The sequence below is a fragment of the Sceloporus occidentalis genome, unplaced genomic scaffold, assembly GCF_023333645.1.
Source record: "Sceloporus occidentalis isolate IW3139 unplaced genomic scaffold, rSceOcc1.0.p SCAF_2, whole genome shotgun sequence".
In the NCBI taxonomy this organism is placed as follows: Eukaryota; Metazoa; Chordata; class Lepidosauria; order Squamata; family Phrynosomatidae; genus Sceloporus; species Sceloporus occidentalis.
This window is the reverse complement of record NW_028316982.1, coordinates 183,079,172-183,093,698: the sequence shown is the minus strand read 5'-3', so window position 1 is coordinate 183,093,698 and position 14,527 is coordinate 183,079,172. Positions and strand designations below refer to the sequence as shown.

Below are 14,527 nucleotides of genomic sequence, written 5' to 3'. Positions count from 1 at the left end.
ATGTAACAAGGTGAATACAAAACACTACTCTGAACTAGCAACAAGGAAAATAATTTTGTGCATTTGAGGCACTTCTAGATAGAGATACATTTCTCCTTTGTAATTAAAACAGTTTCTGCATGTAGGGTCTTTTTTTATAACATTGTATTCATATCGTCGATTATCCTATTCAAATAAGACAGAATTTATAGAATAAATAATAGAATAATTTACAAAGAAAAAGTTGCTCGAATTACCATCTCAATCAGACTGTTTTCTTTGTTAAATAAATGCTAGATTCATGCCATTTAGCAAAAGAAAAAGACCAAAATAATCTTCCATACTGTTCAGTTCAGTTCCTCTTTATTACAGTCATAGACCAGCACAGTCCATACTGCAGATACATTAGAGGACAAGTATTGAATGTTGGCAAGATAATAAGTATTTAGATTGTCCCCCCCCCCCAGCAGAAATGCATACAGCTAATCCTATAATAAAGTGAGATTACAGATATAATGAGCTTTTATATAATAATATTTAAAGAAGGCTGCACTGACTTCTTTGGCTCACATACTTAATTTAGTAGAATTGATTTCAAATCCAGCCCAATAGCTTTCTTGAATTCATTACAGTGGGCCTGCCCGATCCGCAGGCTCTGGATTCACAGATTTAACTCGTCATTCTCCTTTTGTGTCGTGTCTTTTAGATTGTAAGCCTGTGGGCAGGGAACTGTCTGTTATCCCCTCTATTGTAAACCGCTCGGATTCCCAGTGATTGGGCGGTATATAAATAAAACCTATTATTATTATTATTATTATTATTATTATTATTATTATCATGGACTAAAAGTGCAGATTAAAATAAATAAATAAATAAATACATACATACATACATACCTGGTGTAGTGAGGTGAATATAGGTGAGGATAGAGCTAGAAGGGCTAATGAGGACCAGGTGGAGAAGGAAGGGGAAGGAAGAGGAGAGGAGGGGCCAGAGGCGGAGCAAGGAGGAGTCCAGGAGGAGGAGCAAGGGGCAGCCTCAGGGGAGATAAGAGGAGAGGGGCAGAGAAGCGCGGGCAGAGGGCTGCGATGCGGAAGAGGAGACTGGGAAGTGGCGGCCGCGAGAGGGACAGAAGTAGTAAGAAGGAGCCCACAGTGTCACGGGTCGGTAGCCACTCTGCAAAGGCGTTCGGGAGGTCGAGGACGGGGACCACACGAGGAGGTAGTATTAAGAAACCCCCAGGAAGAGGGAGACTTGACTGACTTAAACTTGGAGGGGTGGAAGCTAAACCCCAAGGAACGTTCGGAAGGAGAATGGTGGGACTATAAGGGAGAAAAGTGGGAAGCAGGGCCTGTCCCGCGGGAACGGGAGAAACGAGGTAGAACCTTTGGAGAAACACGCCGGGGGAAGACGAGCCCGTCTTGGAGAAAGCCAACCCAGCTCCCAGGAGAGACCCCAGCCCTGAAGAAGTCTATCTTAGGATAGTCAAGGGTTTGGGACTGTGACTTTGGTGGTTAAAAATCTGTTTTGGTGAAGGGAAGTTTACATTAAAGTTGCTGTTATAACTGCAAGAGTGGTGTAAGTTTGTTGCACCTGAAGACTTCCGCGTGTTCAGGACACGTGTTTCTTCCAAACATGCAGCCAGCCCCGCCCACACCTGGGAATCTAGTAAGAAGTGGTCCCAGGGCAGCTGCAGAGGCAGTGGCAAGTACCAGTCATCAGGCATGTATCATTTGACCTGCCTTCCAGGGAACCTGCCAGCCACCCACCCACTTCTGTCTTATGAACAAACAAGTTGTGCTGCCATGTTTTCATGAACAAGGGAAAAGTGGGCAGCTAGTGGGCTCCCTGGAAGCTGAAGAATGCATGCCTGGCAGCCAGAGTTTGCTGCCATCTCCACTGCTGCATTCTATAATAAGGACTTTGAACACCTGCATTTTTTGTATCCACACAGGATCATGGAACCAAATCCCAGCAGATACAGCAGATCCGCTGTATACCCGAGGCTCTGATCATACATTTTGCTTTTCAGTGTCAAAGAAGAGGGAGCCTCAGGTTCAAGAGGTCCCTCTTTATTGCTTTCTGCCCTTCTCTTCCAAGATGCAAAGCAATCCTCAACAAAAATGGGTTGATTGGTTCTGAACATCTCCTGAAATTTATTATTTCTACTCCTTTTCCTATATATAGATAGCAGGTTTGTAGAGATCTGGATTACGTATTAATCTAGCAGTTCATGAGGTTATAAATTACTGAGAGCAAGAGCGAAAGAGAGATGATATTTCAGATACTGTCTCTCTAACTGCTCTGCTTAACTGAGGTCATAAGTAGATTGCTGGATTATTTATGCCTTGTGAATGATAGTGGTTTAAATCTGCAAAATAGTACCCTGTTCATTTTGACTATGAAAAACACTACTACAGTTGTATTGTGGTCTGCCTTGCACTGATTTATTGATATGATACGTTCTGCCTTTTATTCCATGTTTATTTACTCCATCTAAACACCCCCTCATTTCTGATAGGACATATATAAGGTAAGCATATACACTGAATCTTGGCAGCTTTAGTGAAAGTATTACTGGTCTTTTCTATTTTTCTTTTCTTTTTCTGCATATTCTTTCAGCTTTGCTAATAAATAAGATCTATCGAAATGTTTTACTTCATTGTTCTTGCATGGATCGCTGTGCTGCATCTGATTTCGATTGTATTGATTTATATATTCACAACTGATTGCCTTTCTTAGCTGAGATGTATTGATTGCCAAAAAGGACTTTTTTGTATGTTTTATGAAAACTAGAGAATTTATTATTTATTCTATAAGTATTTACTGAGTAATTGCTGATAGCATCCTGAATTCTGAAATTTTGGAGCAATCCCCATTCTTGTAAACTAATGGAGTCTGGTTTTGGTATACTTAATTGGCAGTAGCTATGAAAAAATGGCAGCATCCTAAGCGTTTAGAATCTGTACTGTACTTTTAATACTCTAATCATTTTTAGAAGTTGTGAGAGCCAGTGTGGTGTAGTGGTTGAAGTGTTAGACTGGAGATCAGGGTTTAGTTCCCTGCTCGACCATGGAAATCCACTGGGGACCTTGGGTGAGTTAGACAGTCCCAGAAAACTTCATGATGGGTTTGCCTTGGGGTCACCATAAGTCAGAAGTGACTTGAAGACACACAACAACAATTTTCACATGAAAGGCTAACAACAACTGTTCTACAATAAACTTAGAAAATCTAATATTTATCAAAACTAATCAATTTTTCAAAGGGTAAATATGTTAGTCCCTTCCAGCAAACAGTGAGTTTTGTGGCACCTTTAAATGTAGCAGATTTATTTTAAATGCATGGAGTACAGGGTTAGGGCTTCACATATATATATATGTACATAACACTTGGCAATACTGGTGTATATGAAATGTGTGGAATTCATACATTAATCATCTGAAATAATTGGATGGTTATGACACATTGCCTGGCTTACATGCCCAGAGCCTTGGCCAATATCAGAACAGAACTTCATACGTTTCTGGTCATAAGCACCACTCCCAGTTCTTTCCATTTTGTATTTGTGTCATGGTATATAATGAGGGTGTGTTTGCTTCTCAACATTCAGAGGGTCTGTTAGCAAATAGTTAATATCCAGTGAATCATCGTGAACTACAAAAGTTCAGACTGTGGGTCAGCATAAGCTTGGATTTTTAATGGCAAATTCATAGTGGGTTCCTTCTATGTGAAAATTTCAGGCATTATGATAAAGACAATTGGCAACATACAGCTTGTAATGGGACTCTTTCATGCCTCAAACAATATAATTAATTGATTTTTTGGGTGCATCCTCTGGGTCAGCAGATGATTATATCCTAGAATGAAACTGCCTATTTGTCAGTCTCTCTGATGAATCAGTACAATGATACTAATTATTGTGGGTTTGTTTTTATAAAATATTCAAATTTCATTTGTGATCTGTAGTCTTTCATTTTCAATTGCAGAGTAATTCATATATTGTAGAATATTTAATTTTTCAATAATGTAATGGAGATAACAGAATAAAGGGTTCAAAACCAATGAATGTAATTGGTAATGATATTCTGATTTCTTTAAAAAACTGAAGATGTTTCATTAATATAACTATATAAAAGGTTAGCATGGTGGGCACAAAACTTTTCAACATCATATTTGACCTCTGTTCTAAATGACTGACTCCATATTACAGTTTAAATTGTGTTCATTGTCTTTATCATAGTGCTTGAAACTTTGACATGGAAGGAACTCACTATGAATTTGCCCATAAACATCCAAGCTTCTGCTAACCCACAGTTTGAACATGTAATATGCCCTTATATGTTACCCAGTTCCATTTGGATCTGATTGGAAAGCAACTTCTTTTTAAAATATGTGGAAAACATATTGCTCTGCTTACCTCTACTGAGGGCAGCACAGCAGGGGGATATACAAAGGAATAGTCCAGAGTCCAGTCCAAAGGTCACACAATGCCAAGCAGTCAGCCAGCCACAGCAAAGGGCAGAGGTAAGAGCATAGTCACAAGGTCAGATAGTCAGAGTCATGATTCAAAAAGCAAGGAACAACAAGGCTGCAAGACTGGTTGTCAACTACAAAGAAGCACTGCAGCTGGTGGTCTTTTAAAAGGCCTCTGCTTCTCAGCTGAAACCTATTAGCTCTCTTCTTGGCTTCTAGCCTGGAAGAATGCCTCAAAGACTCCCTGGCGGGGTACAGACCGCCGCTTTGCGGCAGTCTGCCGCCGCCGCCAGTAGGTCCGCGGGGGAGCCGGAGCCTTCAGACGGCCCGACTCCCGCGCGGACCGAAAAAGAAGCTCCAAAATGGAGCTTCTTTTACCGTCGCGTTTGCGACGTAGCGAGGCGCCAGGGGCGCGCTCGCTACGTCACAAGCGGCGCGATGCGTACGGACGCTCAGCGTCCGATACGCAAAGATGGGGGCGCCCATGTGGAAGAGGCGCCGCCATCTTGTACGTATAGGATACGTACTAGGGTTAGGGGGGTGCGGAAGCACCGCCCCTTCCTAACCCTAGTACGTATTCTATACGTACTAAATGGCGGTATGTATCCCGCCCCTGACTTGTCTTTGCTCCACAGGTCCTAGCACCTGTAGGCTAGAGTCCGTTTCTCCCTCTGCAGCTTCCTGAGCCTGTTCTGGGAATGCTGATCCAGGCAGCCCCAGATCTGTCCCTGTCTCAACCTCCTCCATGTCTTCAGAGTCTGAGTCCTCTGACTGTGCCTCTAAGTCAGGCCCAGGGTAGTTAGTCCATGACACCTATTTTATTGAATACATTAAATACATTCCCAATGTGAAATACATGTTTTGTATTACATTTCACATTTCACACACCTGCAGTGTATTTACATGAAAATGTGGACTAAAGACCACAAAACCTTATGCTGAAATAAATGTGTTAAAGTTGCCACAAGATTCTTTCCTTCATTTGGGAGCGAGGGGTATGCTGTTACAAGATGTATCATGAAAATAGCTTTGACTGGAGCTCACAATAGCTAAATCTTAGCGTCTGTATATACATGATATTTAATCCTTTGTTGTACCATGCAGTTTTGCTGGTCTACACAGTCACTAATAATGATTCATTACAGATATGGAGATATTGAACTGGTAGTATCTGAAGACTATAATACAATGTGAGATTGTCTATACCAGAGTGGGGAACCTTTGACCCCCTCGATGCTTTGGCCTATCCCATCATCCCTACCCAACATTGCCAGTGATAAAGGATTGAGAGTTGTGATTATAAATATCTTAGGGGCTGTACCAGGAGAAAGGCAGGATATAAATGAATAAAGAGATTGCCTTCAGGTACCATCAATTCTAATTTTAATGTTTCTGTGGTGAATTACTATTGTTACTGAAGTTGAACCAGTGGGGATCTGAATCTAGAGTAAATATTGCACTTTGTAACTAGTTGCTTGTGGAGCTAGTGTTTCAGTGACACAGGGTATATGCTATCAGTATATGTTGAGATTGGAAGCATCAGAAACAATTTTGTTTGTGGTAGGAAGCATAGGGATAGCTATAGTAACCGTATATAGGTCACAAACTGGGATTGCTGTAACAGAAAAATGGATTAGAGTTGTCCCACACCCAATAATTTCAACATAGAAATATGCTGACATGAAGAGAGTGTATGTACAAGAGCATTGGGTGGGGTGAAAGGGAAAAGGCTGCGTGACAGAGGGACAAAAGAACATTGTAGGAGCTGGATGGGGGAAAAACAATGAATAGATATTAATGAATGCACTGACTAGACCTTTTAATACAGTTCCTCATTTTGTGTTGACCCCCAACTATAAAATTATTAGTATAATAATATAAAATATGTGTTTTCCGATGGTTTAGGTGACCCCTGTGACAGGGTTGTTCAACCCCCAAAGGGGTCGTGACTGATTGAGAACCGTTAGACTAGAAAGTGAAGAGTGATAAGCAACCGTTCATTACAATGACTACAAGGAGCATGTTATGAGTTATAATAGGTCATATTTTTTGCAGCTTCAAGAAAAGGAAACAAGGTTGAATTTCACCTTTTTGCCCCCTTTTACACTTCTTAACAATTGCCTGTCAAAAATACAAAGTTTTTCAGTCTATGTCAACCTGAAGGAATGCTTGTCTGTTTGTGTGCACCATAGTTCCAGGGCTGTAAGGTCTAGACACTTGAAACTTGCCCTGGTTGCTAAGGTGTCTCTAGGAGTGCCTTGGGGTTATTTAGTTTTAAAAATGAATTGTAATGACTGGGCCTCCAGTCATTTGAGGACTCCCCTCAAACCACAAAGGGTTAAGCTGGGGGGAGGTACATGCTAATGAGAGCTTACATCACATGATAACAAGAAGTTACATCATAGCTGACCTAAGGCCCAACTGGCCAATCAGAGAGTAGGACCGGGAGTTTTGAGAATCCTCCACCAGAGGGCTTTAAAAGGCCCGAGCCCATGTGGTCTCCGTCTTCATCTTTGTTTTGGAAGCCCAGCTGTTGAGCCTGTGCCAAAAGGCAGGCTTATGGGATGCGGTTGGAGCTAGGCAATGAGGGCCAGCTTCTTGCATCCAAAAACCCATCAAGGACTACAAATCCCATCTCTGTGTGAGTAGCTTAGGAAATGTGTTAGCTAGTGTGTTTAGGCTTTGTTATGTTTATCTAATAGCTTGCCTGAAATGAACATCTTGTAACTATGTATTCTATACCTGCAAGGCAAGGAGCCCTTGCATGAATGATATCATATTGCTCTATTCTGTCTATTTAGAATAAATACAGTACCTTTCTTTAAAAGTATTTGCTGTCTCTGCTCCTGTACACGTGTCTTAGCTCAGTTACTGCTTGTTCAGGTTAGCAAGGGAAGGAACTTAAGTCCTTAGCAAGTCCCAGTGTGTGCTAAGGGAAGTTTGTTGGAGATTCACTGGGTGGTGGCTGCTTGATTAGAGGATCTCAGGGGGTCTCATTCAGCTCAGCAGAGAGTGGGAATGGAGACCTATGAGATTCTAGGGGAATTTAAAAGGGATCCCGCTGGGGCTAAGGGCTAGGAACAGGGTGGCTGTTGGGCCACTAAGACCCCCAGGGATCATCACATGAATCCACTAATTATAATTTTAATTATATGCATTATATATTTAATTATATATACTGTAAGCTGTATAATTTGTAACCAGCATCAGACAATAATTAACAGAGACCCTACACTCCCTAGAGCCAAAACTGCAATTAAGAATAACATTTTCATTTCTCCAGAAGCATCTAAGAAGTTGTATGTAATACATCGTTCTACATGGCCTCTCAACTCTTCCAGCTGTTAAAAAAGAGGAGGAGTGAGGCTTGTTGCCTAGTAAATGAGAGGAGGAAAGTGAGAAGAGGGAAAGGCTGGACAAGCACTGGGATAGAAAAAAGAGGAAAATGTTGGAGGAAGAAAAAGAATGGATGATAGCAAGAGAGAGAACTGGAGTGGGAGACGAAGGGTTTTTTAAAACTTGCAAAGCTGGCTCGTATTCAGTACAGATGGAATATGAAAGTACAAATATAAACAATGCTTTTGTTTTGATTTACTGTTTGGATTGATATTTAGGCAGTAAGTATATAACCCAGAATGTGATGTATTTTTAGTTTCTTAAAAATTACTTTCAACTTTAAGTTTTTGCTAAAGGTAAAATCTTAAGAGACTAGCATTCCGGTCACTTTGTATCACTTCTTCTTTCTCTACTACCACATACATGGAGCAAATTATTCTTTTTAGGTTAAGCAGTAGGTATTTCATCTGAAGTTTGTGCTGTGTTTTTGTACATCTACCACTTCTTTCAATAGATGTAGTGAAAGATACATTCTGTACTAAGCCTGTAATGTAAGGATAGCTCAGAGAATAACAATGTGTACATTTACTGAGATGTTTTATTATCACAATCATTATCTCATGTCTCAGAAACAAATTTATCCTTTCCTTTCAGGGTTTCTTTTCTGTATGGTACTGTATTGTTGTTGTTGTTTTCCTTTTAGTAACTGAAATTCTTTTAGTCACTGAAATATTCTTCCATCTTTTTATATGACCCTTATTATTGTCTTCTCCCTCTTAATTTGCCATAACAGCTTCAAACTGTTCTAGGCAGACTTTATCATTATTTATCCATCTCTTTGAATATGACAGCTGTACTTGAAGTCAGTGAGTTTAGTAAGAAACCAGTGTCTAATAACTAATGGATATCTATAACCTTTGGTAATAAGTGGTGAAAATAAATTTGATATTTGCAAACTTGCTGTCTCTGCAAAACATTCCCTTCAGGTGTATGGATTTGCCACACATTAATTATTTTCCTTCCCTGATTATTTTATAGTACAGCTGCACATACATGATAATTCTGAATATATTCAGTTGGACATAATTTCCAATGAAGCTACTTCCATCATTGTTTTTTTGGACCAGAATGCTAGTCTCTTAGGATTTTACCTTTAGCAAAAACTTAAAGTTAAAAGTGATTTTTTAGCAACTAAAAATACAATTCTAAATATAATTTCTGGAAGTAAGTGTCATATTAGCTCTTGATGATGAAGAGTATGAGTAGGCATGCTTTTTAAACTCCCCAGCATTGACTGTGCCTTCAGTCTTGGTTTCTTTGAAATGATCTATGGAAGTACAGATGAGCCCACCACCCCTAAACTCTTTACTTAAACAATAGAATGCTGCTTAGATAGTGTGAAGTATATTTGCATTTTATAAGATATGTATACATTTATGAATCCATAAGTTGGTGCATTATTAGCCAAAAGAGATATGCTTATGAATTGATTAGTTTTAATTCTATATTTTCTGCAGGCTTTTTACATTCACCTCCAGTTAATGGGAAAAAAATAGCAAGCATTAATTGTATGGATGAAGCAATTGCATTTGTACATTTCCATGCTCTTCCATATCTAGTGCTGCCTAAATAAAACAACTCTGGGCCTGCATTTGGTGTGTCTGGAAATGGCTTCTCAATTAATTCTTCAGTTTACACTGACAGAGTTGATTAGGGCCACACATGTTACAATCCTACTTGTTGAAAATGTTTCTTAGGTATTCAGTAGATATGTTCAATAGAAGTGTTAAAAGCACCTGAAAAGATAATTCTCCAATATGTTTGAATTAGAATGACAAATAAAATAAAATGGATGAGTAAATAAAAATTCACTGCAAAACATCTTAAAATATCTATGTAGGTTAGAAGAGAAGAGAGACAACAGCCACAGCATGAAGCAGTGGGTTGATTTCTTGAAGATTTTTGCCCTAGCATGTCTGATTTTTAAGTGTATCCCATCCCATTGAAATCAACAAGAAGAAAAATACATGAGGCAAGTGTAGCTCAGGGGCCCCCCTGACCCTGTAGCTCCAGAGGGTAACGAAAACACTCAAAGAACAGCCTGTTTTGGAAGATCTGAAGCAGATTTGTGGGAAGCTTTAAATCTGTGCAGCTTTTCTCTGACATAACAGCCTCCCGGAGTAGAAATGCTACTCCCATTCTCTATCAACAGAGCTCCTCTCAGAGCATCCTCACTCCTCTTGGACTGCATCCACACTGCAGAAATAACCCGGTTTGACACTGCTTTCACTGCCATGGCTCAATGCAATAGAATTCTGGGAATTTTAGTTGTGGCACCAGAGCTCCATTTTCATTTAAAGACCTTTTCATTTAAGCATGCTTTTAACATGAAGGCAGGAAAGCTTCTTATTGGGATGTGTGATTTATTTATTTTTTTAACTTTTCTTTGCCTTTTAAATGATTGTATACTGTGATTATTTATTGTTACTACAATTTTAAGGGTTTTTAATCGATTCTTGTTGGGAGCTGCCTTGGAGTCCAAACTGGGAGAAAGGCAGTATACAAATATAACAAGAGGCAGGAATCATGATATTTATCATTTTGACTTGATTCTTCACTCTCTCAATTTTCCTCCTGTCTTGCTGTGTCAGTTGCAGAGGTTTGAGATCTCTCACTTTATTTCTCCAACAGTTTTCTATCTCTCTCAATTATTTAGGTTTATGGATCAGGTTTCCTTTCTAAGGTGTATTTTTCAAGTATCCTACTCTGTTAACCCCCTCCTTCTTCTCTATTATTTTCCTTACTAGTGGGTTTGAATGGTGTTGGAGGCTTCAGGTGAATTAAAGAAAAAGAGAAAGGTGTCAAGAGTTTGGAAATCAATATAAAAAACTTCTGCTCAGTAAACAAAACAGGGTATCAGTGGAAAGCCACCCCATGAAAGAGTTCGGTTGTCTGAGCAAGCCTTCAGTGAGAATTTACATATGATTCAGTTGGCTGCCAACTCATACAAATCTCTGAACAAGCTGCAGAACTGGCACTGAGAAAATTGTCTCCACAAATGAATCTGAAGGTGTGGCTGAGGTTTCTTGTGCTTTTGCCGCCTCTGCTTTTGTTTCAAAGTCCTTCATTTATTTCTACCAGAATGTATCCTCTTTGATCTAGATTTTCTGTGACTTTTGAAGCACAATCTAAACACAGCCAAATAATAATTTAAATACACCATTTATTTCTGTGATGAGAAGTACTTTGTTGTTATTTTTTTAAAAACCCACCAGTTAATTATTCTGTGGGGCCTGAAAATTTACACATCTGAATTTTTTGGCCGTACTGTTCCTATGGTGTTTGCAGAAATGTCTTATATGCTTTTCAGGCAAAAGAACTTCATTGCCATGGGGATGTGGCCAGCGCACAGATAATACTCCCAATCTGCTAACCAGCTTGCAGGACTATGCATGCATCTCTTGCCACCAACAACAAGTTCCCCGTGATCTTAAACAAAGTTTGCCTTTAAACCAGGATGTGAAGTGTATTTCTGACCTTTGTTGGAATTTAGTCTTGCTTAACAGTAATCTGTTTCATATTAGCCCAGTTTTCCAAATGTTTTTAACATAAACAGTGCAAACATAAACATAAATAAATATGGATTTACAATTGAAGTTAAAAGACAATGCAATATTAAACAGTTGTTATTTATATTGGGCAGCATAAATACATGGATAAAGAAGTCACTGCATAGGTTACTATGTGTCAGTGGCAGAGTTAACACTGTTTCTTCTCTCATCTTCTCTCAACTCTTAACATTAACTATGTGTCCAAACAAAGTTTAAACCAGCATAGAAAAGTCAGGACTATTGTGCAGTACAGAAATGAAAACTGGTGGTAGGGAGTGCTTTGTCCTCACAGTCTCTTATGCATAGGAAGCATTGCATGTGCACCATCTCCCACAGTATCTACATCAGTTCAGCTAGATCTTAATCTGGATTTATTTCACAAAGGATTTACCAAGTAATTTGTAGGTAATCCATGTAGGGTTGTCCTGTGTTGTTTACAATATGTTCATTCATTGAGAAATCTTTATGGAGTATTCCTGTGCCAGTTTCCTCTGAAAAACTACAAAAACTATCTCCATGAAAAGAAATGTATCTCAAGTGAATTTAGGTGAATTGAACACCATCCTTATTTTTGAGTTTTCCCATATCAGTTGAAGATCATCTCTAGGTCTTTGAAAAATCAGAAGGAAGGCAGGTGGCAACCAGGAGAGTGTTTTCCCCCTGGTGGGATCTTCTTTGTGGAATATGGATGTGGAATGTCCTTTGCAGACCGATTCATATTGTGCCATCATTTCAACACAAGACAGAAGCTTTCATATTTTTCCAGGCTTTTAAACATTATTAACTTCTGGTGTTTTACTTGGAGTTTTTTTCTTCTGCTGCTATACTGTTTTTCCAGTTACTGTTTATTTTTATGTTGTATTTCTATTTTTACTCCCTTAAGCTACTCTGATAGTACAAATAGATCTTTGAAAGAATTAATTTCAGAAAATACATAAGTACTATACATATTTTGGATAGTGAAGCTTAAAAAAAATACAGCCAAAAATAAACAGCAACTAAGGATAGCCAAAGGAGAAATTATAGTATCTAATTTCTGTTTCCTCCCCTACAAGTATCATGTACAGACACTTGTCCTTATATTTCTCTTTCTTTTATAAGAGTTAACCCTATCTTTCTTTTCTGGTGCTGGTTCTCAGTTTGTTACATTTAGTACTGCCTTGACTGAATTATATCTCCTGTATGTATATGGAAAGTGTAAATATGAATGACTGCGTCTGAGCAAGAGTAACATTACAGTGTGCTCTTTAGTTGAGAATTTTTAGAGATATTTTTGCTTCTGAAGCTCCAATTTAGTAATACTTAAAATATTTCTGTAATCGTAGCACTTAATTTGAATCCCAACTCAATTTACATAACTATAGGTAACACTTGGGGGTGTGATATTCACAAATATTATGTGAAAAGTGCCCACACAAATCACATAGAAGTGTAGCCATATTTTATTCCTTTTTATATCCTTTGCTTTTCCAGTTGTAAGATTTTAAGGTTCCAATTTTATAGCCGTTTATATGTGAGTAAGCCCCATTGAGCTCTGTGGGGCTCACTTACAGGTAAGCTTTCATAGGATTGGGTTGCAAAGTGTTTAACTTTGGCTGAATCATGGCCATTATTTCTTGCAAAGGTTTTCCAAAACTCAGAAGATGGACATGGTTAATGCATTTGGCACTGAATCTTCTGATCAAGATCAAGAAACAGTACCATATCAGTAATTTGCAATATACATAAAGGCTTCAAGTAAATTTGGGACTCCTCCAGGACTCTTTATACATCCTGGACAATTGTCAGGTTAGTTTTTGAGGGCTCTCCTTCAAATCCCCAAATTTTATTGTTAGGGAAATGCCTAACAAGGGCTTGGTTGGTAGCTTTAACATTTTGGCTGAAGGTTATTATTTTTAAATTGAGCACAAGTTTACTTTTCTGTCTATCTCAGAATGAATACATAAGCTTTTGTTCAAAGATTGTTGCCCCAAAAGTTGCTTCAATTGGTTTGTCATCATCCCTTCTTTTACATCTGGGTTATGACACTGGTCTCAAATCAGTAAAAGACAGACTGTGGGATATTGCTTTGGACTCATTCATATTCATCCTGCTCACTAAGCATATTATACAGCATGGGCATTTTCATCTAGTTGAGTATTTAAAGAATTTGACTGTTGGTAATTATAGCTGACTTTTTACCAAGGCCAGAGTTAATGCTTTACCCTCTGAAATGCTCCAAGGTAGATTTGCTGGTGTCCTTTATACTGCAAAATTATGTTCCTGCAGAAGTTAGGAAGCAGAACCCATGAAGCACATACTTTTATTTTGTGGATTCTACACACAGACTCATCAACATATGATTAACCCATTAACAGCAAATCTAAGAAAATTGGCCCAATTTTATGTGAAATTCTTATTAGAAGATACGATTTCCAGTGTGACTTTGGTGGTTGCCATGTTTTTGACTGAGGTAATCAGGATCAGAGAACTTCTGTGCTAGAGGAAAATGTGTGAAATAAGCTTTGTCTGTATAAATTGACCAATTGTTCCTTGTGTGATTTATTGATTTTATGTGGTGAATTTAATTTTGCTAGTAATGGACTGTAATAAAGAATTGTCATTGTTGTATCTCGTATTGTATCCTCGGGGATTCCTGTATAGTATCCTTTTGAGTTTATTTTATAGTATACAACATTGTTTTACTCTTTCATTGTTTCATTTACTCTTTCTTTGTTGGGCATTGATCTTGGTTTTTATGTGCCTTCTTTTGTCCAAAATATAGATAACACAAATAAAAGTAAATATTTTTCTTTGTTAAGGTCATTGATATGCCTGAACACAATCCTGGAGACATGGGAGGAACAATGAGATTAGGAAAAAGGAAAACCATCTTTAAAACAGAAGATTCTGTTCTACGTAAGTTGTAACTCCTTTGTGAAGTCGAAGGCTTTCATAGCCGGCATCCATACTTTTTTGTGGTTTTTTCTGGCTATGTGGCCATGTTCTAGAAACATTTTTTTCTGATGTTTTGCCAGCATCTGTGGCTGGCATCTTCCAGCTACAGATGTGGTGAAACGACAGAAACAAACTCTTCTAGAACATGGCCACATGGTCAGAAAAAAACATAAAAACTATGTAATTCC

General features: G+C 38.6%; 1 protein-coding gene across 11 annotated transcripts in view; it reads left to right on the top strand.

The window, feature by feature from the left end:
- Nucleotides 1-14,527, top strand: part of CTPS2 (CTP synthase 2) — a 92,886-nt gene that overhangs the window by 63,224 nt on the left and 15,135 nt on the right. For all 11 annotated transcript variants that reach the window (XM_089511673.1, XM_089511671.1, XM_089511670.1 and 8 more), the window contains one exon: nt 14,204-14,300. In XM_089511673.1, the coding sequence (XP_089367799.1) occupies nt 14,204-14,300 (97 nt within the window). The remainder of the gene's footprint in view (nt 1-14,203; nt 14,301-14,527) is intronic.